Source organism: Daphnia pulicaria, chromosome 2 (genome assembly GCF_021234035.1).
Source record: "Daphnia pulicaria isolate SC F1-1A chromosome 2, SC_F0-13Bv2, whole genome shotgun sequence".
NCBI classification, from domain to species: domain Eukaryota; kingdom Metazoa; phylum Arthropoda; class Branchiopoda; order Diplostraca; family Daphniidae; genus Daphnia; species Daphnia pulicaria.
Genome location: NC_060914.1, coordinates 1,956,780 through 1,980,799, shown reverse-complemented (window position 1 = coordinate 1,980,799; position 24,020 = coordinate 1,956,780). Strand labels below are relative to the sequence as shown.

Below are 24,020 nucleotides of genomic sequence, written 5' to 3'. Positions count from 1 at the left end.
CAGTTGTGTGCATACGCGCAACTTCGCAATAGATTCGACGTCACTCTCGGCTGATGATTTATGAGTCTGAATAATTAGACGTTGAAGCTAAAAGGAAGTGTCTAGCGGGGAAGAGAATTTCATGAATGGAATCATGAAGCGGCTCCCTTTGGTGGGTAGGCGGTGACCAAAGACCAGACGGACCAATCGTCTCTTCTCCTCGGATGGCGTGATAGACGCGCCACACCGACACACACACACACTCACACACATGGTTTAACAAACTTTAAAGGCAACGCGGGAATCTTGTTTTACATTTTTCTCGTTTTTTTCTTGTTTGAGTTTCTGTCCCTTTTCCCCACTCTCCGGCGGCGGCCCATGTGTTGGCAAGTTTAGCACATCATAGCGTTTCTTCTGGAAAACCACAAGGGTTCGTAGAGTGCGAAGTGGGTTGATGCCAATGGGTAGCAGCGAGAGAGAGAGATCGGAAACGACTGGAATCGCGGGTATCGATACATGTACAGTCAAATATCGCTCGGTTTACTCTAGCCGACCGTCCATTGGCAGCAGATCGACTTTCCATATTTACCGAGAATTGTCTGTACACATTTTGATTAAATACTTGGAACGAGTCGCAGTAAGTTTGGTCGTCTTAATTTCGAAGGAAAAACGGCTTTTGGGTTACGTAACAAAAATATTGACAAAAGTCTTTTTTTCGTTTAGAAAAGAAATATTGACCAAATGTTTTCAATTTCAAAAGATTAAGGGAGACATTTCCGGACAGGAAGAGATCTCGTCCGATGAAATTTGAAGTGATTGAACGCGCTCGTTCTCATTTGTGCGCTATAAGAAAATCGCTAACGCTAGCTATAAGATATCAGCTTGAATATAATCTCAACGGCATCCTTTTAATGTACGTAACGAGTTTGTGTTGTATAGGAAGTGACGGACGAACTGCAATCAGAACGCATCATGATAGCAGCGTGATTGCCTGATGATAGCGCTCGCTCATATTCGATATCGTCCATATGTTTTTTGGTCGGTTTTCCTGCTATAAACGAACCGCTTCCATATGGATGGAAAGAGAATTTCGCTCGTGCAAGGAACTACAAGGTTGCTGATTATAGTAAAAATCTGTGTATTGGAAATAGACGAAACGATTATCAAGCCGTAAGGTTTGTGTGATACCTCCAGCAGACTGCAGATAATAAGGTTCGTCGAATTTGATATCAAGGATGTAACCTCAAGGCCAACAATCTTTCTTTTCTTCTTTCATACAAGTCAATTTTTTTTAAAGTATAAAGTTTAAGGCGAAAAAGCTTTTTTGAGAATACCGTAATAGGAATATGGGGGCAAGAGGGGGGGGGGGGAATTGAAAAATGAACAAGGCAAGAGGCAATATGAGGTTTTTCTTCTTTTGCTGTTCCCGTTTGTTTCCTTTTTGATGGGGCTGTCTGGTCGTCACATATGTATTGACTGGTATCACAGCGCGTCAGGGGAGGGGTCGTCGATACCGAATTACATCATAAAATGTGGGAAAAACTACCAACCCCCCAAAAAACTTTCCTTTTTCAAAATATTTGATAAACATTTCTTTTGGTTAAGACGAATCTCTTATTTAAAAACATTGCGAGCCTGAGGGTTTTGGATATGCTCCATTACTTTCTTCAGTTGTGGGCTCCCGCGGGAATAAAATACTTGTCAATGCCTCCAGAATGCAGCAACTGCCAAGACTAAAAGCGTCGCGTGATAATAACAAAAGAGACACAAACAAAATAAATGGATAAGACGATCTCTGTCGATGAGACCGGAAATCCTAAAAAAAAAAATTGATCAAATGATGACCCTTTTTTCTAAAAAAAAAACAAGATGAGCGAGAGCAATGGGGAGGAATATAAGCCTTCGTACGGCAGTCAATTTGTAAGCAACTGTTTCAAGCCATTCTTTCACACGTACGTTTTTGTTTTCATTGGGGGGCACATTATTTTTTTTAAAACAAGATACGCTGAGCATTCTGTGCGTCGTGTTTTCAAATCTCTCCTGCATTCATTATACCTGAATTCCAACTTTAAAAAAAACGTGGATTTGGGTTTTCTTTTTCTTCGTTTCTTTTAAAAAAAGGTCACTCTTGGAAAGATAATTAATATTGGTCATTTGAATATAACTAGGAATCGTGTAGGCCTATTTCTAAGGCCTAGAACGTTGAATCTAAATCTTCTAGATTTTTCGACAGGCGATTGGTGGCGGTGTTGTTCCGTCTCCGCTGAGAGCGCCGGACCGCGTCGGCTCGTCGGTAGGGTTCCGATTTGAGACCAAGAAGAATGTCTTCCAACGCTCCGTGGTAGACTTCATCAGCAGGAAGAAGTTTCTTTTCCTGAATTTGATTCGATCTAGTTCGCAACTCGCTGATGACCGCTTCCTGCTGACGTCGCGGATTTCCGCCATTCCGTGGCGTTGTGGCGTTGGCTAGTGAAGAAACACTTGCAGCCTGCTGAAGGCGCCGCCTCTGTTCGTTTTCCTGCTCGGCTTGCTGTAAACAAATAAAAATCAGATAAACATTTTCATTTCACAACACTCGCACAGATTTAGAAATACGCTTGAAAAATAAAATTGATAAAAACCTTGTAAGTCTTTATAAAACGGGCAAACAAGCCAAAGAAAGCGTTGGCGTCACTCTGACGCTCTCCGAAATACTCGACGCACTCGTTGAATGCGTCTTGGGCGGCTTTGGAGTCGGCCCTCAATCGTCGCAGTTTTTCTTCCGCGTTCGTTAAGAAATCCTTAAGAATCACATTTTGTTTCTCATCCTTCAAGTCTTTTCTCAACTCGTATTCCTTCCGCGTTATATCCATGCCTTTCTGAAGCTCTTGGATATCACTGAGAACGTTCTCCAGCGAAACTGTAGGGGGAAAATAAATTTTAAATAATCTATCCTCTTATTCATTTCATTAAATAATCATTTCTAACCGGTGGCAGCCTTTTCGACGAATCGCAATTCGCCATCAAAGTGAAGGGCTTCGGGGAATTTCTTGTGAATGGTCTCGATGATGTAATGCAGGAGACACAATTTGCGGTCGCCAGACTTGGCATCGACCAAAGAGTCCAAAGATTGAAGTTTGAATCCGTAGGCTGGGCCACGTTTGCCGCTGTTAAGGTAGTTACCGAAAGCCAAAACAATTTCCAGGAAGGAGCGAAGCTTTTTGGAAGCCATCAGCGAACGTGACGCAGATAGAATGGCTTGAACTTGCTGTTTGGCACAAAAACAAATATTAGCGAGTTGGCATTTCTAAGGATTCGTTATTTGCGCTGAGGCGTACCGGAGTTATCATATAAACATTGTCGAAAAAGTTGCCCATGTAACACATGACCTGGAGCTTCGTTGCTAGACGTTCCGTATGACTAAGACGATAAATGAAGCGATCCTCCTCCGTTAGCAAATCGATACTTTTCTTGGAAATGGCGTAATCGCGATAAGCTTTAGCCTGAAATTCATCAAGCACACGCACATTTTTGAATGTTTTTCTTTAACTTGTTGGCTCTGAGGTTATCACAAGTTTTTATTTGACACCCAAAACTAACCTCGGTTTCCGTAGGCAACATTCGTTGTAAAATTTCAACGTTCTCCAAGGAGAAGGTCTTCAGATCTAGAGCATTGACCGCTCGGATAACATCTTCCAATTGCATCTCCAATTTACGGCGGCAAATAGCTTCAAGGAAAAATAGTATAAATAACACACGTATAGATAAGTCACCGTTTTGCAAGAGCAAGAGATTCAATTACATTCCGTAGACATAAATCGCGAAATATATTTACCGATATTCCGGAGCCTGTTGTGCTCTAATAACGTGAGCAATTCCGGTCTCTTGATTCTTTTACTACCCTGACTGACCAGTCCATCAATCTCCTCGTTAGAATTGGGCATGGGCATATTCGTGCCCATTTTAAATTGTTCTTCAAATTCGTTGAAATCAATAAGGCTATGAAGTTTCTCGTCGTCCAATTCGTTGAAAATGGTCCCTTTAACCTTCACACATTCATAAAAAAATAAAATGTTTAATGGCCTTTCAAGCTGGTTTGATGGCATCGTTATTTTTACCTGGTTTGGCTTTAAAACAATCCAGTTAAGCGTAGGAAGTTTATGTTTGGTTTGAATCTTGCGCTTGATGGTGAAATTGCCCCCACTTGGAGCCATTCCCATGTCAGGAGCCGGAGGAGGAGGTGCCACCAGGAAAGGCGGAGGTGAAAGTGATGACGGAGGTGAGGTTTTATTACTTGAACTCCCCATCATGGGCGGGGGAGGAGGAGGAGGAGCGCAAGTAGACGCTGGTGACATGGGTGGCGGTGGCGGCGGCGGTGGAGGCGGCGGAGGGGGAGCAGCCGACTGTTTCGCAATAGCCGTAGTCGTGATCAATGTGGCATTTCCGCCAGAAAGGGGTAGTGTTTGCGTCATCGTCTCTAGCTCTTGGATCCGGGACTCGAGAACAACCTGCCGGTGACGAGACTCTTCGTCACGCATCGAAACATTATACCGCAGGGAAGAAAGTTCCGCCTCCAAACATGATCTATTACACCCCAAAAACATAGTTTAAGCATTTTTCTTTCGGAAATGAATTTAAACATAAATTTTGAAATAAAAACAAACATTTCTCATCTTACTTCATTTCTGCTAATTCATCTTTTTCCGTTTTGATTAAAGAAATCTGTTGTTCCATTTCCGTTTGCCGACTGAGAACGTCATACTCGAGCGTGGCAATTCGTTCGTGAGCCAGAGCCAACTCGTCCTCGAGGTCAGCTACTTTCTCTAAAGCGGTTGTTTTGGTCTCGCTATCTTCCATCTGTTGGATAATAATTGCTTTTGTTATTTTCTTTTTTACGGTTTACAAGATCCCGAGAGAAGGTTCTAAGCTTCACTTGTGGTTAATTGCCCATGTCACTTACCAAGGCTTGAACGTCGAAAACGTTATCGAGGTAGGCAGATATTTGTACCTGACAATACACAAAAGTAAAAAAAGACACGATGATTATTGTAATTAATGTTTACGTTTAACGTTAAACAAGTTAATAATAGAATATTTCTTACCTGGAGTTCTTCACTTTCCGTGTTCCTCAGCTTTTCCAAGTAGTCGTCAAGGCCCAGCTGGGAAAATTCGTATTGCAAATGTACTCGGAAGTTCATGTCTTCCACCGAATGCACGACAATGTTGATGAACTAAGTAACAATACAAATTTGAATATCACGAACAACAGTGAAATTATTTATAGACAATTTACCTGCGTGCAGGCCACCATAAATTCAATATGAAACATTTCAAAATTCATAAAGTATCCCATTAAAGTTTGAAAGCGGCGCTTTTCACTGCATATATCCTTGAAGCGATTGAACGATTCCAGGATGATTTCATGGCCACCTATTTGACGCCAATACGAAACAAAATTTATCAAAGTGAATATTTGTTAGATGTCTCGTGAGAAATCGACTCACCTTTGACGAGGCAAATTGCCGCAAGCAATTCTAGAACTAGAGCCTTGGTGCTAAAATGGACAGATTTCATTCATAAGTAAACAAGGCATTCCAAAAATGTTTAAACCTACATAAAAAGATTTACCGAAGGCTTTTATGATTGAGACTCAGGGCAATGCAAGTAATGGCTTCGTCGTGTTTAATCACCAAATTGAAGCCGTATTTGTTATTCATGATTGCTCTCAAGCACATGATACAAACGTGGATATCATCTTTGGATTCGCCCATCTAAAATGTTTCAAGCTCAGGATTAGATTTTTCGAGTAGACCAACCCCTCGACACACCCTCTGCGTGTTTTTACCTTCAGTTTGGCAACATGTTTCGTCGCTCGTTTTAATCGCGGCGAGCTCAACTCCGTCTTCTCCACCTTATCGGCTGGTTTCTCCTGGATCGGAGTCGTGGAACTGGAAACGCTACTACCATTGGAGAGTTTTTTCTTGATCGACTCCTCCCAGTCGTTGTCCTCTCTCACTTTAAGCTCGTATTTCATCATCAATAATCGGAACTCGAGATAGCTGATCAAGACATCTAAGCCTTGGTTCTCTTCGTTTAGAAATTCCCGGACCCACCTGCCAGGAAGTAATGCAACAAGTATTTAGAAAGTCTTTCAAGGATAAACTACGCACACGCGAGAAAAATCTAGGCCTACTCGATGTGATTCGTGCGGAGGGAGATTTCCAGATCGCGAAGAACTTGGGTGGACGTTGAATTGCTCACCATTCTCCTCTTCTTGGAACTTCGAGACGCTTTAGGGTCCAAGTAGGTCTTGAGCTTGCGCAAATAGTAAGGCGGCGTCTCTTTGGCATGAACGCGTTCCTGTTTTATCCGGGTCCATTAAAATAGAATACATTTGTATAGTTCTCACTTTATGATGTTTCATGCTTAACTAGGTGGAGACTATTCTGCTAGTCAACTAAGCAGAACCAAATGTTTTGTTCGTCGTGGGAAACTGAAAAGTGTATTTACCTGATCACAGATCATGTCCCATTTCTTCTCATCGTCATACTGCCGTAGTAATTTAACTTTATCCGGAGGCAGATCCATAGAGGCCTATTTAAAGATAAGACACATACTCTTTATTAAAACACACACTTCCAAGTTAATGACGAGATCTCTTATACGGCATGTTACACGGACATAAATGAACCAGACGTGGCTAATTAATTTGTAATTTCACAGAGGAAGTCTGGACAATTAAGTAACTGGGTTACGTGGTAGAGCTAATCAGTTAATTCATCTTTTCTAACTACACTTTTGATAACAGTTAACTATCCTGTCGTATCAGAAACGATGACTAATGATATTTTTCTAAACGACACAATCAACCACTGGATAAAGTGGATTACTTCATTTATTTATTTTTAAAAAAGGCGAAATTTTCTTTTCCTGAACAGAACACAAAATAATTTTCATCGTTGATTTCCCAAGTGGCTGGCTCACCGGGAAATCTTATAATTTCAATCACACCGGATCAGGGCGCTCTCACACCACCACATCCTTAAGTGTAAAAAATTGCGCAAACGCAAGATTAACTTTCATGGCGGTGATAAGGAAACGACGACACAGGACAAAGATCTACAACAGCTTTCTTTTTCTAGTTCAATCGAAATCATTTAAATCTGGTATAAGCGCAATATTTTTTTAATGATTTTGGGAAAAAGTTATTGAAACAACTAAAACAGCGAGACGAGGCTTCACTACGGAATTATTGGTGTTTCGCATACGGGATTTCGGGTTGGAAACAAACACGATTAAAATTTACATTCATTAATCTTTGAGACGGTGATGTCATTGCTGATTCGGGACACGTACGAAAATTTCTGAAATTTGGCGAGGATATACAAACATATTCGTTCCAAACAAATGACACCGCCCTTTTCATGATACTGGTTTAGTTACCAAGGGGCTGGTTGTGTTGTCTACGTACGCAAGTATAAAATTACATTTTTCTAAGCTTTTGAGGGTTTTTTTTTGTATAGACAATCGAAAAATTTCGTGAAACATGTCCGATATACGATTCTGAGTCGAGAGTATTAATGACAGCTATAGTTACCAGCACTTGATTGAATCTTCTTTCAATTTCATTGTGGTCAGGCTTGGGTTGTTTTGGTAGAGATGCAGGAGATTCGCGATTTTTATGCCGCATAGACGATGGTACCCTTTTGTGATGATGATCACTTTCTGCCATACTGCTGTCTGTATTGCCCATTTCTAATCAACAGGGCAATAACTTGATTTCGAGGCAAATTTCTGTTAAACTCCTCCAGCTTGAAACACGGGTGGGCTGCTACACCTTCTCACATCAAGACACAAGGCACTGCAAGTGGGACAACACATTCCTTTCTCACAATACATGGATATTCCGTTGGCTTGAGTGAATCCAGCAAGTTAAGTCTTGTGTATCCAGCGAGTTAAGTTTCTGGAAAATCAAGAAGTCACAAGGTTTTGTTTGGACAAGACAGTCACAGAGTCCACTTGTATTGAAGGACGGCCAAATCGGACTATAAGAGCTACAATTCAGACAGACGTATATATGATGATGTTGAGCTTCACTGCCGTTGGCGTTGACTAACTTTGTGCCTTCTGTTCTTTACATAACCACGGCCGGCAACGTACTCTCACTCCCTCGCATCGTAAATTCCAAATTCTGAATGGGAAAACAATGGGCGACGTCTCAACTTTTTTTCTGAGCCCTCTGGTGGACCAACAGCGCCGCCTCGAGCAGCGGTAGTTGGAAGTAAAAGTTTCGCCTGGTCCGGACTTGCGGTTCTCCTTTCTCAGAACCTTGTCCTAAAATTAATAGGGTCTCGATGTTTTATTTGGAATTTGTGCTTCTGTTTTTGGAAAATCACTGGGGAATTTACAAATGCGTCATGTCTCCTATTTTCCCTGAAAAATTCTCATTTGCTTAGCCAATCCACCGTTCGCCGCCAGGTGCCGACAGTAGGCAGCCTAAGGAACTGACAAAAAACAAAATCTAACCATGAAATTTAGGCCTACCGCTTACGTTAAAGCAAAACATTCTACTGCTGTTTTGTTATTGGTGTCAGCGCAACGGGAGCTCCGGTTTGAAGTGGCCTTCACGTATCAGTAAGTGCTTTTTTTTTTCGGAAACTACGAGCTCAAGTTCTTACGATTTTATCTGGCTGAATATTTAGGTTAGTTAAATCATACAATTCTCATGTCTGCTCTACGGTCAAGCCCCATTTTCCGAGCGATTATTCTTGGTGCTCCAGCATCCGGAAAAGGAACAATATCTTCACGGATCGTTCGTGATTTCAAGTTGAAACACTTGTCTGGCGGAGGTCAGATTATCTGATAATCATTTCCTGTTCACCCTTTCATGTAAAAAACCATCATTTAAACACTTAGACTTGTTACGTTCACAAATTGGTGCTAAAACTGAAGTTGGATTGATGGCCAAAACCTTTATGGACAAAGGTTCTCTAGTCCCAGATGATGTTATGTCTGCATTAATCATTAATGAGCTTGCACTCTTGAAACATCATAGTTGGCTTCTTGATGGTAAATAGTTTACCACATTCACTAGTTTAATGCATATTGTTCAGCTTTTTTTCTGACTTGAAGGATTTCCAAGAACTTTAAAACAGGCTGAAACACTGAATCAGAAAGAGCATGTTGATGTTGTAATAAGTCTTGATGTACCTGAGGAGGAAATTGTTCAAAGGTAATAGTGCATTTTTTTTTCTAAGTTTCACAAGATTTTAACCTTTATCAATGTTATCATTATAGGATTGCTGGACGATGGACTCACATAGCTAGTGGAAGAGTTTACAATACAGAATTCAATCCACCTAAAGTCCCTGGTATTGATGATGTAACTGGTGAAAAACTAATTCAAAGGGATGATGACAAGCCTGAAGCTGTCAGACAAAGATTGCAAACATATGAAGCAAACATTAAGCCAATCTTGGAATTCTATGATGGGCATGGTATCTTAAAGTTATTTAAGGGGAGATTTACAAATGAAATTTGGCCTAAAGTGCATGGGTATGTCTTAGGCTTAGAATTATTTTTACATTATAAAAGAATACTGTTTAACAGATTGTGTTTTGTATTGCAGATTTCTGTCAGAAAGCATACCTAAATCTAATTGAATGCTGCATGCTGCCTTATGATCTTCCTGCATTACTTGGTGATACTTATCAGAAGAATATACTGTGGAATGAGGTTTAGAAAACTTTGCATTTTAACATTCCCCTTATTAGTTTTGAAACTTAATAACTTGCCAAGAATTTAATTATGTTAAATAGAAATTAAGAATGCAAAATTTAGTTAGAAGCATTATGATGCTGTATTTCTTTAGATTGTCAACAGGTTAATGCAAATGTGGGAAGAGAAAAATCTTCAGTGATGAAAATAAAAATTACATCAGATCAGCCAATTGGTAACACACAGCTTCCATGTTTTGATTGATCTTGTCTTGAACAACAGCCAATTCTTTCTTCAAGTGATGCACTTCACGCATGAGAATATCATTTTCAGCATCCTCAATATGTTGCATGTCTTGCAACTCTTGTTTAGCCAATTGCAATCTAGCCATCTAAACACAAAATCAACGAGTTAAATAAATCTTTAAATATAAATCTTTATTAATTTTTTACCAGTTCTAGCTGCCTTTTCTCATAATCCTGAACTTTGATAACATGCAATGTCAGCTCAGGCTGCATATTTCTCAATTGGCACTCAATTTTAATGATTTCTTCAGAGATTCGCTTAAAGTCTTGAGTTATGTCTTGAACAAGTGTACGAAACTGGATAAAGTCATAATTTGGTCCAGTGCTCAGATAAATCTTATGTCCTCTGGAAAGAACAATACATGCAAACATTACCTCATGTGAAATTTTTTAAATAACAATATAACTCACTCATGAAAAATCTTGTAGGTGTGGACCCTTTCCTCTTGCAATTGCTGGAATTTCCTCAAAAGGCCATAAGCTGTGACTCCATCCATGTTGAGAATTATAATTTTACTAACGTGTAACGAACAAAACGGAATGAACGATCTATAGGTAAAGAAAAGATAAGAATTGTATTGTATATTTAAAAGGAAATAAGCCTAAGTTATACAAATAATTACCTTTGGAGAAGCAGAGTTCCTATTATCACGGTTGCGAAGGTAGGTTTTCTATCCTCGTAACATCACGACTTGTGGTTCCAGAATAAAGAGGACGACTATATTTTAAGGGTGACGACCCGGTCCTTTCATCAACGCCCCTAGGGTCAATTCTGAGACAGACAAAAAAAGGGCTGGGTTACTGGGTTGGAAAAGCTGAGTCTGGCCTTTAAAAAACCCCTCTACAATACACTAGGGAGTATGAGATAAGGATTATTTAAAAAAAAACAGCCTCTGCCTTCAGCCAGTTTTCTGACTTTTCTTGAGACTATTGAAGGACGCCGAACTCGAATTCGAAAGTTGAATTCGACCTCTGGCTAGATAGATATTTTTTGATAACATGAATAATAAATATACATCAACAGTTTGATACTATTACCAGACGGAAATTGAAAAAAATTGTGATTAAACTCACCATTAAATCACACGAGGCGGACACAAAACTATCTACCCTAGCAACTGCCACAGAGTCTAAACCTCGTGTGACTTTTTGACTTTTGAAAGCGTGCTCGCTAACTCTTGGCCAATTCAAGTCCTCGGGCAAAAATATTTGCATAGAGGAGCATCTAGTTACATCTTTTGGGTACAGGTGGCGCTGGTGTTTCGTTGTGCTTTTTCGCTGCTGTGTTTACTCTGTCAATTGTCATTTTTGGCATCCAACATTTGCCTGAATAATTTATTAATATCTATAATTACTACGATATATTGGATTCGACCAAGGTCAGTCTAGTCGGATACGGAAATTTTAAAAGCGATGACCTCATACTAACGAGTAAAAAGGGTAAAAGTTTTTGACAAAAAATGTCGGAATCATTCACCATCCAAGTGGCCGATTCTCTTCGGAGATTCGAGCCGAATTCTCCAAGATCTTCTCCAAGAGGAAATCGAAGCCCAGTTGTTCCCAGGCAGCAAGATTCCACTGGAACACTGAAAACCACCATATCACTTGGAAAGACCCCAACAATTGTTCATACCGGACCATTTTATCTTCACAAGGAACTGCCAGGTATACATATTTTACGTGACTGTATCATTCTTTCACTCAAGGTAAATCTATCGCAGGAGATACTGACCTAACCGGAGCAACAAATTTAATGGCTCACTACAATTTGGAACATTCATACAACAAATTCAGTGGCAAAAAATTCAAAGATTCACTATCGTCATTCTTACCTGGATTACCTGGCATGATTGATACTCCTGGTAACACAGACAATTCATCCTTAAGATCCATCATTGAAAAACCTCCTATCGGTGGCAAAGAGTTGGTATTCTTGAATTCCTCTCAACTTGCGGGATTCCGTCTTCATCCAGGACCAGTAAGAGACTTTTAGACAGCAAATCACATAATTGTTATTTTAATTTCCACATCTTTTTTCATAGTTGCCTGAGCAGTATCAAACCTCTTCCCTGGCCCCACTGAAGAAAAAACAGAAACACAAGAAACACAAAAAGAGTAGCGAGATCTCAATTCAAGAAACTGGAGCTGGAATCGCTGGACCGGGCATTGGAGTGGTGGGAGAGGGAGGAGCCGGTTCGGGCGGTGAATCCTACGAAAAGAAGCATAAGAAACAAAAGCGACACGAAGATGAGAAAGATCGCAAGAAGAAGAAGAAGGAAAAGAAGAAAAAGAAACAGAAGCATAGTCCAGAGCACCCAGGAGCGTCAGCCTCAATCGGTACTACAAATTCAAACAGTAACCCACCTGGAATGATGCCCTTACTTTGAGAAACCTTCTTGTCACGTCGATTTATTTCGAATTTTTTCTGCTTCTTTCGAGAGTATAAATAAAATTCCATTCAATGAGTGAATTTTTGTTTATTATTATTCATTCGTTTAAATATTTTCTTCTAAATCGGAGTTTGAAAGCTATAGCGTTTGGCTTGCCCAAAAACAATGATAAGCACGTCACGATAGCTACACGTAAGTCACAATCGCTCAAATGATATGATCAATAGGGTAAAACAATTTTATATTCATTAATTACAAATACTAACAGTGAATGTTCGAACGCAAATTTGCCAACTGCTGTTGGTTCAAATTTCTTGATGAACCGTACCATGACTAGATAATTATTATTGCGACGCCTCGTACGACAAAACGAACGAGTAATCATTTAAGTACAACAACTAAAAGGTAACAAGCGAATCAAGTGATGTCCGAATTCACTGGTGTGTGTTGCTTGGTCGATTGATGATGAGCTTTCAAGTCGGCTCAACCTTTTTTCGCTGTTCGCTTCCGGCGGCCACGTAAGAAAACACGCAGAGAACAGCGTAACAAATCTGATCCGCCTGTTGTTTTTTTAAAGAACAAAAAGGTTGATTAATATAATAACAAATGATTCGACAAAAGACACAGCAAAAGAAAAATAAATAAATAAAAAGCAGGTCAAATAGCAAAACGAAACTTGCCTTTGACCGGATCACAACAAAGAAACAGAATAAGTGGATGCAGACCGTCTTTATCAAACTGAAAGTTTAATCCACTCAACAAGACTGTTGAATGGCCATAGACACGCGGACAGAAAAGACACGATGGATTGCTAATGCTATCTCGTTGGCCTAAACGGTAGCGTGCAGGTATAGGTTAAAAATCAGGCAAACAGAAAAATAAATAAAAAGAGGAATAAACATTTTCCAATTAATGAAATAATAAGGCATGCAAAGAAAGCGGAAGTGAATTGACAATTACCATAGCTGACTGATATCGGCGTTGAAGTATTTGTCTCGTTTTTGGATCTGGTGGAAAAGAATCGGAATGTTAGCAATGTAAGATGTAATACGTATCAAATGATGTAATTTTCTGATTAGTTACTGTATTCTTCCAGAACGAAGATTCCGCCTTTTTGGGTGAAGCATTTGCGGATGTAATCCAGCCGGACGAAAAACTGCACGATTATGATGAATTGGCGGCAAATAGAAAAAGAAAAAGGAATATTCAAAAAGAATTATCATTTTGAAGCAAAGCCATTAGACAACACAGCCAAGGAGAAGAATTGAATTTAATCAATCAATAGAAAAAAGGGATAGTTTGTTTTTGTTGTGTTTTTTTTTTGTCTAAGATAGTTCTACGGTAAATTTCGACGACAGCATTCGATTAACCGAAAATGGAACAAAGTGACATGCTCGCCATGCAATGAAGAAATAACCAAACCGAAAACAGAAACGACAAACAAACGCCGTGCAATCAAGAGAGAGAGATGAGAGAGAGAGAGACATGGGAAGTTGAAGAATTGGCAAGGCAAAATGAAGAATAAATATAGAGTGAAAATGAAACATTATAGGGTACAAAAATACGACGATTGCTTTAATAAAAAATAAATAAATGAAGCACAGCAGCGTTTGGGACGAAGCTCCTGTACCGATGTGGATTTTTATTTGAAAAAAGAAAGAAATAGTCTGGTGTCAGGTAGATTGTTCGGACAATCAAAAAGAGACTTCAACAGACTGACATAGGGTTATTGTAATAGGAAATGATTCGAAGAATCATGTCAAAATAGTAGAGTCTCTTTTTTTTGTTTGGTGGGGAGGGAATAGATTATAGCCACTTTGTCAACGGGGGTCAGATGGAGTGCAACGCCAAAAACTGAAACGTTCAACGCTACAACCAAAACTAGGATATATATAATATAATTGTACGTGTTTTTGTAATGACGTTGACATGTGTGTATCAACAACGTATTTTTTTTTAAATTTGAGACTTGGCATTCTGAGAACCGTGTGTGTGTGTGTGTGTCGGAGATGATTGTAAATAAATAAAAATAAAGAAACATCGTCAAAGAAACTTGACAGACCACAAACGAAAACAGGAAAGAGAATGGGAGAAAATGATTTTTTTGTTTGCTTTGAAGTTGTTTTTTCTTTTTCTTTTAAATCAAATGATAAGAGAAAAAGAAGTCGGAAATAATTGTGGTAATAAAGAAGGGGGGAAAAATGAAAAAATTCCGATACAAATAATGTGGGAGAAATAGTAATAAGTGATAGAGAGATAGCTAGATAGTAAAATCATACAAAAAGTTCAACAACAAACAATCAGGATCAGTTGGATGATGGATGATGTATAATATACCTCAAAATCCTGCAATCGAGGAAGTAGTGCGCGCGCCGCCATTAAAATATAGTTTTACATATATTTATAAATGGCCGAGCAGATAGAAACGAGAGAATTAAAAAAAAAAAGAAATGAGAGAGAGATAGAGAGAAAATCATACGCGGTTGAATAACTCAAGACTCGACGATAACAAATTAGCAACTGAAAAGTATTTGTTGTTTGTTTTATGTTTTGATTTCTTTGTTCTTTTCTTTGTTTAATATTTCAAAAGCGTCTTTTATAGATTGTCTCTCCCCTAACTATAATTTAGATAGCCTATTTAGTCAAAATGGACTATTATCATCATAAACAAATCCGAGGACCATCTCAAAATTATTGAGAAACAAATGTTTAAAAAAAAAAGTTAATTTTGTTTTCAAATATTTTTCTAGGAAGAAATATGTATCAGCTTTTGACGTTCGTACCACCGAAACCGCAGGTCAACAAAGCGCTTCCTGCCGTTAAGTTGGGATATTTTTTAAATGTAAAAAATGTCAATACCAGTAGTAGATAAGTCAGCTATAATATGGTACAAATTAACCAACCAAACAGAACAGATAAGCGCTCGGGTTCGAGATGCCAAAAGGCTACGTGATCACTTCCGATCCGATCCCGGTTTTCTCATCATCAAAAGGAGCCGAAATCAGAGAGGAGAGGAATAAAACACAAAAACCAAGTTGATGGCTCTTTTTTCTTTCTTTAAAATAAAAATTCTTCTTGTATAGGAACGTCGTCCTCGCGTTGCACGTGACAGGATAGATAAATAGCTTACGTAAATTTATCTCTGGATTATTCGTCACGTTTCCGACGGAGATAATTAGAGATGTTTCGAATACGAAGAGAACAGATGGGTTTGAAATATGTAAGAAGAGCCAAATATAAAAGACTCAACATTCAAGTTGAGTTTGAGAGCAAACTAATAATAAATGTCATCATCTTGCCATTTAAAGAGAGATAGAGAAATGTGTTGCAAGATGGAAGACGAGACAGAGAGAGAGAAAGAGAAAGATAGAAAGAGAGAGATGGAGGAATATTGATAACGAACGGCTACGAGCAAAACATCAGTGATTATTTACTTGCTGAAATGTTTCTGAAAAATAAGGTTTTTCGAACTTTTTGTCGTCAAAATCAACCAAAAATAAAAAAGAAGAATAAGAAACGCAGCGAGATGTAATTTGTAAAGTAGGATAGACTATTTAATATCCATAAAAGAGTATATAGATAGTATACGAGATGAACCAGAGAAGTAGAATTGAAAAAGGTTAAAAACGTTAAAAATATTTTTTCCAAGTATGAAATCAAATTGTTCGACATGCAACTCTTTATGATTGAAACAATAAATGATGATTAATAATTCTTTGGCGAAAAACCAAAGTTAAAGACGAGAAAAAAGAGAACGATAACTGTTCGGGCTAACATTATGAGGGACTCGCGCAATTACTTAATAAAAATCTAATGTCCAACTCATTCAAATAAAAATCTGGGGAAATGACTACTAATAATACGATACGAGAAAAATGAAATGAATTCATTGATGCGTATTGCCCCGTAGGAAAAATATTGATAGGACCTCGGGAACATGTTGTTTCGATCTCGGCAAGAACGGCGATATTAAATCATCCTTGCGATTCGTCTACAATTTTTGTTTACTATATAGAATCGTCAGTCAATTTTGAGAGGGTCCTTATTGTCTAAGTTTGTTGATAATAACAGCACAGCAGCAATAAAATAATGACGACGGTCGAGCGAGGCATTGGCTTCAATTGGCTTCATAGCGAGATCTATTGCGTCATGCTTTTCAGACTCTTTGCGGCCAACCCCTCATCGACAAAAAACAACAGACGAGAAAGAATGAAAAAAAAATGTCTCACAGCTGAGCTGGCATTAGTAATTTCTGGCAATCTTACAGAAGATTTCAAGACGCGATTCGAAATGTTCAGCAAAAAACACAAAATGTTTCGAGAAATTCCAAAAAAGAAAAAAAAAAAGAGAGAAAAGACTTGGATTTGAATTGAATTGCGTCACACTTACTTTACTGTTGGCGAAGAGCAGACCAACACCTTCGATGCACACCTGAAGGAGACCACCTTCACCTGTCCGCAAATCCTGGATGGGAAATTCACCTCCGAGTTCCATGCCGGGCAGTGCCCCAGCACCTCGAGCTGCAGCTCTTTCCATCGCTTCTTTGATGCAGTAATACAAGGCCTTGCACTGAGAAATAAAAGGATTAGAATTCAGGGGAAAACAGGACATGATTGAATTAATTGAATACCTTTTTGGTGTAGTATTTGTGAAGTTGCGTTTGGCCGCCATTTCGTCGCCAAAGGCAGAGGATTTTCGTTTTGGGACTGTAGGTCATGTTGACGATGCGTTCAAACCACCAGCGCTCCATGATGGCACCGCTAACAGCACGCAGGATCAGGCCGTCGTCACGAACTTCCAGGAATCGCAAATCACCGGAAGCATCAGTTCCCACTTAACGGTAAAACTGTTAATCATTATTATTCACTAATCATAATCATCCATCAAAACTTACCTTGAACGGTAAAACTGTGCCTGTGCATTTGACGTGAAGCGAATGGCTTCAAATCAATATCGTTGCCTCTCTGAAATAGGGTATCGTTTGAATTCACGGTTCTTTTCAATTTAGATTCATTTAAATCTTACCAAATGTTCGACTTGATCTAAAAGCTGGTGAACTTCGTGACTATAAGCCAATCCTATGTGAGATTTGCCTAGCAATCGCCGGACTTTGCGTTTCAATTCCGTTTTGTCCACGTCTACCATGACCATGAAAGCCACTAAATTGTACAGCAATGTTGAAAGCAGTCTATCCTCTTCGTGTTCCAGTCTTTTTCTTTCCGTTTCACTCAGTGACTTATACCTATTTCACAGCAGTTTTGAATTAAAACAAACTAGAGTAATGCACTTCTGAATAAAGAATACCTTTCCATCATTTCTCCGGGTCCTTGATCCATGCCCACAAGATCTCTTTCTTGCGAGACTGCATCAAGGAAAGCATCCTCCCAAAATTGACTCTGATCCCACAGACTGGATCGGTCCTTCCCGAGAAGACCCTCGAAAATGTACATCCTCACAGATTCCGGACTAGGAGTTCCAGCCGTGGTGACCATGTTACCAGCGTGATAGCGAAAACCGGTCGTTATCGAAGACTTTGATGACCAACCGGCTGCATTCTGCCGAACGAAGCCCCGGGCAACCTGAATTGAGAAAGATAAAAAGTTTTGAAATTAAATTTGGGTAAAAGAATACTTTAACTACCCAATTACTGTACACAAACGTACAGAAAAGCGAAAATACACAATGATAAAATACAAACACTTTCCACGTTTTCACCCACCCACGTTTTCAGAGACAACATTGAATTGAATTTGTAAGTAGTTCTAATTTAATCACAATCTTGCAATTATTTTTAGTAGATTAAAGCATTTTATTTAAAATATTTGGGGTAGGTATTCATCTTCTTAAAAAAATATTCTTAATCATTTTTGAAATTGCAACACAGCTCAGGTTGATTTCGGGTCGTGAAACCTCATTGTCTGTTTTTTCGTGGAATGGAACAGGTCGTTCATTTTCGCGCTCTTTTATTCACACGTCACAACTGTGTTGATGAACTATTCGGATATTTCATATTTGGAGGCAATTTTGAGTAAGTTCATCATTTCTATCATATTCTATTGGCAGGTTTTATTGTAGTAGAATGATGTAATAGTGAAAGAATAGGCTACAGGCTACCTACTTAATGAACCGACTTTATCCCAAATTTGGAACAGTATATTACCTGTTGCTGATCCGGTTCTCCATCTGACATGGTGCTCCGAAAGGATTGATGTGATAGTTTCTGACGATAGAAAGCTGGATTCGTAATAATGCTGCCCGCTTCTGAAGCGCTGCACGATCCTTGACCGTCACCACTTATCGCGCTAGCCTATATGTTTTAAAGTGTTGTATAAGTTCAATTCATTTTCAAAATTAAAAAAAAATGTTACTTGGGATTCTCCTTGTAGAGACAACATCATGAGATTGCGTTTGCGTTCCAATAACTCGCGTAGAATGTCGGGATTACCCGGTTCAGGACTAGAAGCATCGCTTCGTGACATTCGAGATGGAACTGGCGTTCCAGCCAATTCCGGCGAATTGCTGTAACTTCTGTCCGATTCGGTTGCCAAAACACTCGTACGTGGACTGTGAGGTGAAGGTAAATTCTCCCGACTGCCCATCGGACTCCCACGCTAAATTATTAGAAAAATCCATCGTGATAATTGTATGCCATGACATTAATTTTAAATAATAATTACCAGTGAAGGCTGAGCTGTGCTGAGGCTAGTCGATGCAAAATCCGAAAACTTGCCATCACTGATATCTTTCGTCCAGTAATGGGTGTGAGCGATTTCCAGCAGCTGGAAAGATGAAGCCATTCCACCTGAGCCGTGATTGATGTAAGTTTGTTCCAGGCCTGCAGTGACGGCTATCAACATTTTCAACATTCCCTTCCACACCGCCCGAGAAACGCACTTTGATATGTTACAATTTAATTCAATTAATAATTTTCTTTGATTGGATTTCTCCAATTAGTTTCTTACCACATCGTCGATGTGTTCATCGGGACCAATCTTTTGATCTAACGTCTTATTAAGTCGACTAACCACAAGGTTTCGATAGTTTTCATCTTCCATCAATTTGCGGATGCGATTCAACTTTAACCATCCGACACCTTCGCCCTCTATCACTTGATTGACCGCCTGTGTACCGAAATTTCATGATTAATTATTCTCACAGGATTTAAAGGTATTAACTTACATCTTTGAGAAGTGTCTGACTATCGATAGCATTGGCTGATCGATCACTAATCTGCGATGGCTGGGAATTGTCAGGTCGTTTGGTTTTGGCTGAAGAAGTATGTCGAATCAAAGATGATTTTTCTACTAAACCGCGTCTACTAGCTAAGAATAGAATTTAATTTAATAAAAAAATGTTTCAAGATACGATTTAAATGGCTTTCCTACTTCTAGGGAATGGACCGAACGGTGGCTGTCGTTCTTTTGCTCGTTGAGCAGATTCTGCATTCGGGTGTAGACGGAAAGGCTGTGGCGAATTAGGCTGTCCCATTTTGGAACCTTTTGAGCCTGGAATGGATTCACTAGTTAAAAAAAGAAACAAAGTTTGGGATAATAGGGTCAATTACCAAACAATCCGCTGAACATGCTCGTCGTTTGAGCTGCTAATCCATTCAGTTCGCTACTGACGCTGGAAAGGAAATCACGTCCGCCCGATAAACCATCCCGCTGACTGCTGACACTATCACTGCGAACGAGTTTTCCCTGGTGACTCGAGTGGCTCATGGCTGATTGCGACTGTTGCTGCTGGATCTCCTGCTGCTGCTGGGCCAGTGGAGGCTCGGCGAGCGTGACGGAACTTCGTGATCCAAGCGAACCTAACGAACCCAATGAACGTAATCCGACTGGAAGATTGCTAGACGACTCCCGAGAACTGCCCAGTGCCTGTGTAATTAATCATTCATTATATCCTGTTCGTTATTCTTCATTAATTCCGCTTCATTACCTTGAGCAATCCGCCTTTGGCAGCAGCGTGTTTAGCGCTCTTGGTGAAATCTCCGATGGTATTTTTACTAACGGCCGTAATGTCTTCCGAAGCTTCTTTTAGAGTTCGTGATGCTTCTTGAACACTTCGACTAGCTTCCTCCGCAGCCCGTCTAGCTCCAGCGGTAAACTGCTCCAAGGTGGATGGATTGAAGAAACCATCTTCGCTAGTTTGTCTGGCAGCATCTGAGATTTTCTCTTTGGCTTGGATTCGGAACTAAATTAAAGGCATTGTAATACAAGATTTGTTGATTTTAATAGAAAATGGAATAATACTTTGTCCATTTGAGCCAATAGTTTTTCCTGGCTGCTTTGTCTAGTGCTCTCCCGAACTAAATCTTTGGCTTGAGTCGCCAACTGTTCAAATAATGAAGTTTGACTACTCTGTCGATGGGCCGAATTGTTGGAGCCGCTGGATCCCGTACTCATCGAACGATCAGTCATCACACTTATACTAGACGGCCTAGTTACCTAGATTGGGGAGAAGTGAGAGTTGTAAAGTTATGATTTGTTTATTTCGGTTGTAATTAGGTCATACTATTTTTGCATGGGCAACTTCATTCTCCAATGGTGGAGCGCTATCAATCGATACATTCCTTTGGGTAGGCGAATCCTGGCTGATGCTGGGCACCACAGTCTCCGAATCAGAGGCGTTGAACACGTCATCGGTCTTATCCTATTTAAATTTAAATACATTAAAGTTAACCTAATTTTTTAAAATAGGAAAATGTCATTTACCTCTGAAATGTTGCGGGGTTTAGTGATGATGATGTCACTTTCGGCCGCCAATTCCGTTTGAATGCCGTGAGATGATCCGATGGAACTTTGTGACGAAGATGAAGACATTGACTCTGGTTGGGAGAAAGCGGATTCGTTCATTTCTAGCCCAGATCCTCCACCTGGGAGTTGAAGGGTTGATGGGGGTCGGTAAATCGATTTGAGATCGAGTCCACTAGACAACGTCATCGGAACCGCTTGAAGTCCAGGACCTGGTAATATGATGATCCGGTTATTGCGTAAAAGGTTGTGTCTCTATTTCCTTCTGTTCTCTATTTACAACGAGTTACGTACCAGGTGACGCATCCGGCGTTCGTTGCTCGGATACCAGATCGCTCAGTGAAGAGTAGGACGAACTGGAACTACCCCCGCCTTCTGAATCTGAGCCGCTCTCATCTGTTTAAGTTGATATTTAAATAGAAGACAACGGTTAACTTTAAAAATTAGAATGTCCAGTAAATACCGGTTTGAATTTGATCGTGTTTGCCTAGAGAGCGAAGAGCGCTGTCCATTGAGCTGGCCTCGTCCCAAACGGCGAATTGTAGTGGCTCGTATCGATCGCTGAACCATTTGTGTTTGTCTCCGATAATGGCCGGATCGAAAACGCCCGTCTGGACACGTAGAAAGGCCACGTTGGTCGGCGACAGACTCCACTCCGCCAGGAATTCAACGGCCTGTATTAAAAATGTTAGTATTTAGCCTTCAATTTCAATAGTAATTACTCAAATTTGTGTTTACTTGAGTCCTAGCAAATTTGTGGAGATACGGTCCAGCTCTGGGTCTCGACCTGAGAAAACTGTTGATCTGGAAAGCCACAACGGGTCGTGGATACAGCCTAAGTGTCCTAGTGTGTTCGGCGAAATTGGCCAGCAAATTCTGCGAGTTGAAGAAACGGACCATTGCCACTCTAGTGGCAATATCCACCGAATCGACATCGTTGCCATAAATGAATGGACTGAAATGTCCATGACCCATCTCGGATGAGAAATCGTGACTTCCACGCTGCTGCTGTTGCTGTTGCTGTTGTTGATGTGGATGTGGATGATCTGCCCTAGGAAGGACCACCTCTCCACTCATGCTGGCCAACGCCTGACGTAGGTGATTGCGTAGTATGCTACATTCCGGCTCAGGTAACGATGGCACTTCATCGGCCCTTGACGGCACGCTGATGCGATTCGAGTCGAGATCGATGAGCCAAACATCGTCTGGCAATTTGAAATGTTTCTTGTGCTGGAAAAACGATCCCGAAATGCCGATGATGTAAGGCGTAGGAGCTAACAGGAGCTGCTCGGCGCAGCTCATGCAAGTGGGCAGGAGCGGGATGACGGGAAACATGTACTCGAGCGGGTAAAGCATGGTAACAAAGGCCAGCACGGACATGGAGAGAGCGTTGTAATCGCGTGATTGCATGATTACCTTATGCTCGAGCATGATAAGGGAGAGCACCTTGAGACAAGTATCAACGCCCAGCAACTCTAATGGCAGATGCAACGGGAAATCGACCATGGGGAAACGGGTGTGGTCGGGCAGGGCGAACACCAAAGGCGTAGGTTGCAGTGAACGTGGCAAAATCTCGAGTTCGACTCGAGTTTTGCCCGGGATGGGCACCGGAGCGCTGAGTAGACGAAGGATCCACGTCTCGATGTCACGAACGTCATGGAGAACTATAGACGAGGCCGTCTCCGTTGTTTGGCCCGTCAACAATCCCCACACCGAATCCCTAATGAGTTGCATTTTCGCATTCAGGCCTTTTTACATTGTGAATTTAATTATAGACAAAAGTAATAACGAACCTTGAAGTCAGCCGAGAAGCTCCTAGTCGCTTGGGGGATGCGTTTTCGTGACATGCGTCGATAAGTTTCTTGAGAACGACAAGGCACTCGCGGAACAGGGTGAAGAAAGGGTGGTGAGATAGGAGGCAGATTGAAGTCAAGTATTGATTTCGTGATCGCTGGTTTATAAAAATGTATTATGTTAGAACTTGTGTTGGTTTTTATTAATTTTCTTTTTTGTACCTGTTTCCTACGACTGGCTCTAGGCGAAGGCGGTTGAGATCCTCCGCTCTCCGAGTCTTGATTAACACCCGTCATTCCGGATGAAGGATAGGGCCATTTAACACCAGAAGCTGGATCAGCCGGATGATAGCGATGTGCACTGGAGCAGTCGCGATCCGAATCGCTTGGCGCCATTGTACTCCTTTGATCGCTTTATCCGATCAACGCCATGTTTTTAATCTTTTTCTCTCGTACCATAGTTACTAAAGGAAAGAAAAATACCTAGAAAAGGCGGAGTCGGAACTTCGGTGAATGGAATCCCTCCACGAATCGCGTCTTGATGACACGGATGCGTTCGAAGGAAGCCGTTCGACTGGCCGGAAGAAGTTGATGCAGACGCCGTATCTCGTTTTCCCTTTTTTTTTTGAGTTATTAGAAAGGGAATTGATTGAAAGAGAAGCCAGTGACAATCCAGTAATTATACTACGTACCGGAATCCTTATCGGTCAGAGTGAAGACGAACGAATCAATGTCACGCCGATGGTCTCCGGGCCGTCGATTGCCCAATGAGAGACAACCTTCTGGTTGGCAGAAATAAACCATATCGAGCGGTAGCGGGAAATCGGCATGATCATCGATCGGGTAGCGACGTAAAAGCTCCGGTGTCACGGCGTGCCCAGCTCCCCCGTGAACAACAGTTCCACTTAATGGATTTGTTGACCCAATAGGGCCAGAAGAAGGAGGAGGAGCTTTACTGCGGGAGCCAGTCGAGTAGCCAGCCGGGCGACGTGATCCAACGATGGCCAAATAGTCGATCAATCGCGGGCAAAAGTATTTCTTGGTGGCGTCGCAACCACCACTTCCTCCACCCGATGACGCCATTCCTCACGATCCTTCTTC

General features: G+C 40.7%; 5 protein-coding genes across 9 annotated transcripts; 2 read left to right on the top strand and 3 right to left on the bottom strand.

The window, feature by feature from the left end:
• Window positions 1–1,100: 1,100 nt before the first annotated feature.
• On the bottom strand, window positions 1,101–8,172 carry LOC124327000 (formin-like protein). Its single transcript, XM_046785776.1, has 17 exons — window positions 7,556–8,172; window positions 6,469–6,552; window positions 6,152–6,318; window positions 5,804–6,071; window positions 5,587–5,729; window positions 5,463–5,512; window positions 5,252–5,388; window positions 5,061–5,189; window positions 4,919–4,966; window positions 4,637–4,815; window positions 4,077–4,542; window positions 3,794–4,004; window positions 3,559–3,686; window positions 3,297–3,461; window positions 2,947–3,226; window positions 2,601–2,878; window positions 1,101–2,509 (listed from the first exon to the last, which is right to left on the bottom strand). Exons 1-17 carry the CDS (start codon window positions 7,709–7,711, stop codon window positions 2,174–2,176), a joined length of 3,225 nt encoding a protein of 1,074 aa, XP_046641732.1. The 5' UTR covers window positions 7,712–8,172; the 3' UTR covers window positions 1,101–2,173.
• A 295-nt stretch (window positions 8,173–8,467) lies between these two features.
• Window positions 8,468–9,916, top strand: LOC124327295 (GTP:AMP phosphotransferase AK3, mitochondrial-like). The gene is made up of 6 exons (XM_046786290.1): window positions 8,468–8,592; window positions 8,661–8,807; window positions 8,875–9,027; window positions 9,091–9,190; window positions 9,256–9,513; window positions 9,587–9,916. The coding sequence occupies exons 2-6, from the start codon at window positions 8,684–8,686 to the stop codon at window positions 9,618–9,620; spliced, it is 669 nt and encodes a 222-aa protein (XP_046642246.1). The 5' UTR covers window positions 8,468–8,592; window positions 8,661–8,683; the 3' UTR covers window positions 9,621–9,916.
• LOC124327328 (required for excision 1-B domain-containing protein-like) lies at window positions 9,794–11,147 on the bottom strand. The gene is made up of 5 exons (XM_046786335.1): window positions 11,055–11,147; window positions 10,604–10,752; window positions 10,392–10,529; window positions 10,128–10,326; window positions 9,794–10,066 (listed from the first exon to the last, which is right to left on the bottom strand). The coding sequence occupies exons 3-5, from the start codon at window positions 10,475–10,477 to the stop codon at window positions 9,890–9,892; spliced, it is 462 nt and encodes a 153-aa protein (XP_046642291.1). The 5' UTR covers window positions 10,478–10,529; window positions 10,604–10,752; window positions 11,055–11,147; the 3' UTR covers window positions 9,794–9,889.
• A 56-nt stretch (window positions 11,148–11,203) lies between these two features.
• Window positions 11,204–12,450, top strand: LOC124327272 (mediator of RNA polymerase II transcription subunit 19-like). 2 transcript variants are annotated; one of them, XM_046786263.1, is made up of 3 exons: window positions 11,204–11,645; window positions 11,687–11,958; window positions 12,023–12,450. In XM_046786263.1, exons 1-3 carry the CDS (start codon window positions 11,441–11,443, stop codon window positions 12,365–12,367), a joined length of 822 nt encoding a protein of 273 aa, XP_046642219.1. In that variant the 5' UTR covers window positions 11,204–11,440; the 3' UTR covers window positions 12,368–12,450. The 2 variants fall into 2 exon arrangements, with proteins under 2 accessions (XP_046642219.1, XP_046642220.1); XM_046786264.1 differs by having other exon boundaries at window positions 11,212–11,645; window positions 11,702–11,958.
• LOC124326975 (MAP kinase-activating death domain protein-like) lies at window positions 12,438–24,014 on the bottom strand. 4 transcript variants are annotated; one of them, XM_046785716.1, is made up of 27 exons: window positions 23,612–24,014; window positions 23,403–23,535; window positions 23,142–23,331; window positions 22,920–23,077; window positions 21,865–22,846; window positions 21,590–21,800; window positions 21,421–21,522; window positions 21,088–21,338; window positions 20,888–21,025; window positions 20,626–20,820; window positions 20,312–20,566; window positions 19,935–20,250; window positions 19,756–19,875; window positions 19,550–19,692; window positions 19,333–19,491; window positions 19,048–19,263; window positions 18,739–18,981; window positions 18,531–18,677; window positions 17,675–17,949; window positions 17,396–17,612; window positions 17,265–17,334; window positions 17,001–17,203; window positions 16,760–16,939; window positions 14,708–14,716; window positions 13,454–13,526; window positions 13,331–13,377; window positions 12,438–12,930 (listed from the first exon to the last, which is right to left on the bottom strand). In XM_046785716.1, the coding sequence occupies exons 1-27, from the start codon at window positions 24,000–24,002 to the stop codon at window positions 12,844–12,846; spliced, it is 5,511 nt and encodes a 1,836-aa protein (XP_046641672.1). In that variant the 5' UTR covers window positions 24,003–24,014; the 3' UTR covers window positions 12,438–12,843. The 4 variants fall into 4 exon arrangements, with proteins under 4 accessions (XP_046641672.1, XP_046641673.1, XP_046641674.1 ...); XM_046785718.1 differs by lacking the exon at window positions 12,438–12,930 and adding an exon at window positions 13,052–13,200; XM_046785717.1 differs by lacking the exon at window positions 14,708–14,716.
• Between the last annotated feature and the right edge of the window lie 6 nt (window positions 24,015–24,020).

Excerpts from the sequence above, each read along its gene's own strand:
- LOC124327000 (XM_046785776.1), bottom strand. The coding sequence starts at position 7,711 with ATGGGCAATACAGACAGCAGTATGGCAGAAAGTGATCATCATCACAAA. Across the intron at positions 6,553-7,555 it reads GAAGATTCAATCAAGTGCTG|GCCTCTATGGATCTGCCTCC; the intron begins GTAACTATAGCT and ends ATCTTTAAATAG. Across the intron at positions 5,190-5,251 it reads TTATGGTGGCCTGCACGCAG|TTCATCAACATTGTCGTGCA; the intron begins GTAAATTGTCTA and ends ATTGTTACTTAG.
- LOC124327295 (XM_046786290.1), top strand. The coding sequence starts at position 8,684 with ATGTCTGCTCTACGGTCAAGCCCCATTTTCCGAGCGATTATTCTTGGT. Across the intron at positions 9,028-9,090 it reads TCATAGTTGGCTTCTTGATG|GATTTCCAAGAACTTTAAAA; the intron begins GTAAATAGTTTA and ends TCTGACTTGAAG. Across the intron at positions 9,514-9,586 it reads ATTTGGCCTAAAGTGCATGG|ATTTCTGTCAGAAAGCATAC; the intron begins GTATGTCTTAGG and ends TTTGTATTGCAG.
- LOC124327328 (XM_046786335.1), bottom strand. The coding sequence starts at position 10,477 with ATGGATGGAGTCACAGCTTATGGCCTTTTGAGGAAATTCCAGCAATTG. Across the intron at positions 10,327-10,391 it reads ACCTACAAGATTTTTCATGA|AGGACATAAGATTTATCTGA; the intron begins GTGAGTTATATT and ends TGTTCTTTCCAG. Across the intron at positions 10,067-10,127 it reads AGAAAAGGCAGCTAGAACTG|ATGGCTAGATTGCAATTGGC; the intron begins GTAAAAAATTAA and ends TTTTGTGTTTAG.
- LOC124327272 (XM_046786263.1), top strand. The coding sequence starts at position 11,441 with ATGTCGGAATCATTCACCATCCAAGTGGCCGATTCTCTTCGGAGATTC. Across the intron at positions 11,646-11,686 it reads TCTTCACAAGGAACTGCCAG|GTAAATCTATCGCAGGAGAT; the intron begins GTATACATATTT and ends CTTTCACTCAAG. Across the intron at positions 11,959-12,022 it reads TCCGTCTTCATCCAGGACCA|TTGCCTGAGCAGTATCAAAC; the intron begins GTAAGAGACTTT and ends CTTTTTTCATAG.
- LOC124326975 (XM_046785716.1), bottom strand. The coding sequence starts at position 24,002 with ATGGCGTCATCGGGTGGAGGAAGTGGTGGTTGCGACGCCACCAAGAAA. Across the intron at positions 20,821-20,887 it reads AAGTTGCCCATGCAAAAATA|GTAACTAGGCCGTCTAGTAT; the intron begins GTATGACCTAAT and ends TCCCCAATCTAG. Across the intron at positions 18,982-19,047 it reads GCACAGCTCAGCCTTCACTG|CGTGGGAGTCCGATGGGCAG; the intron begins GTAATTATTATT and ends CTAATAATTTAG.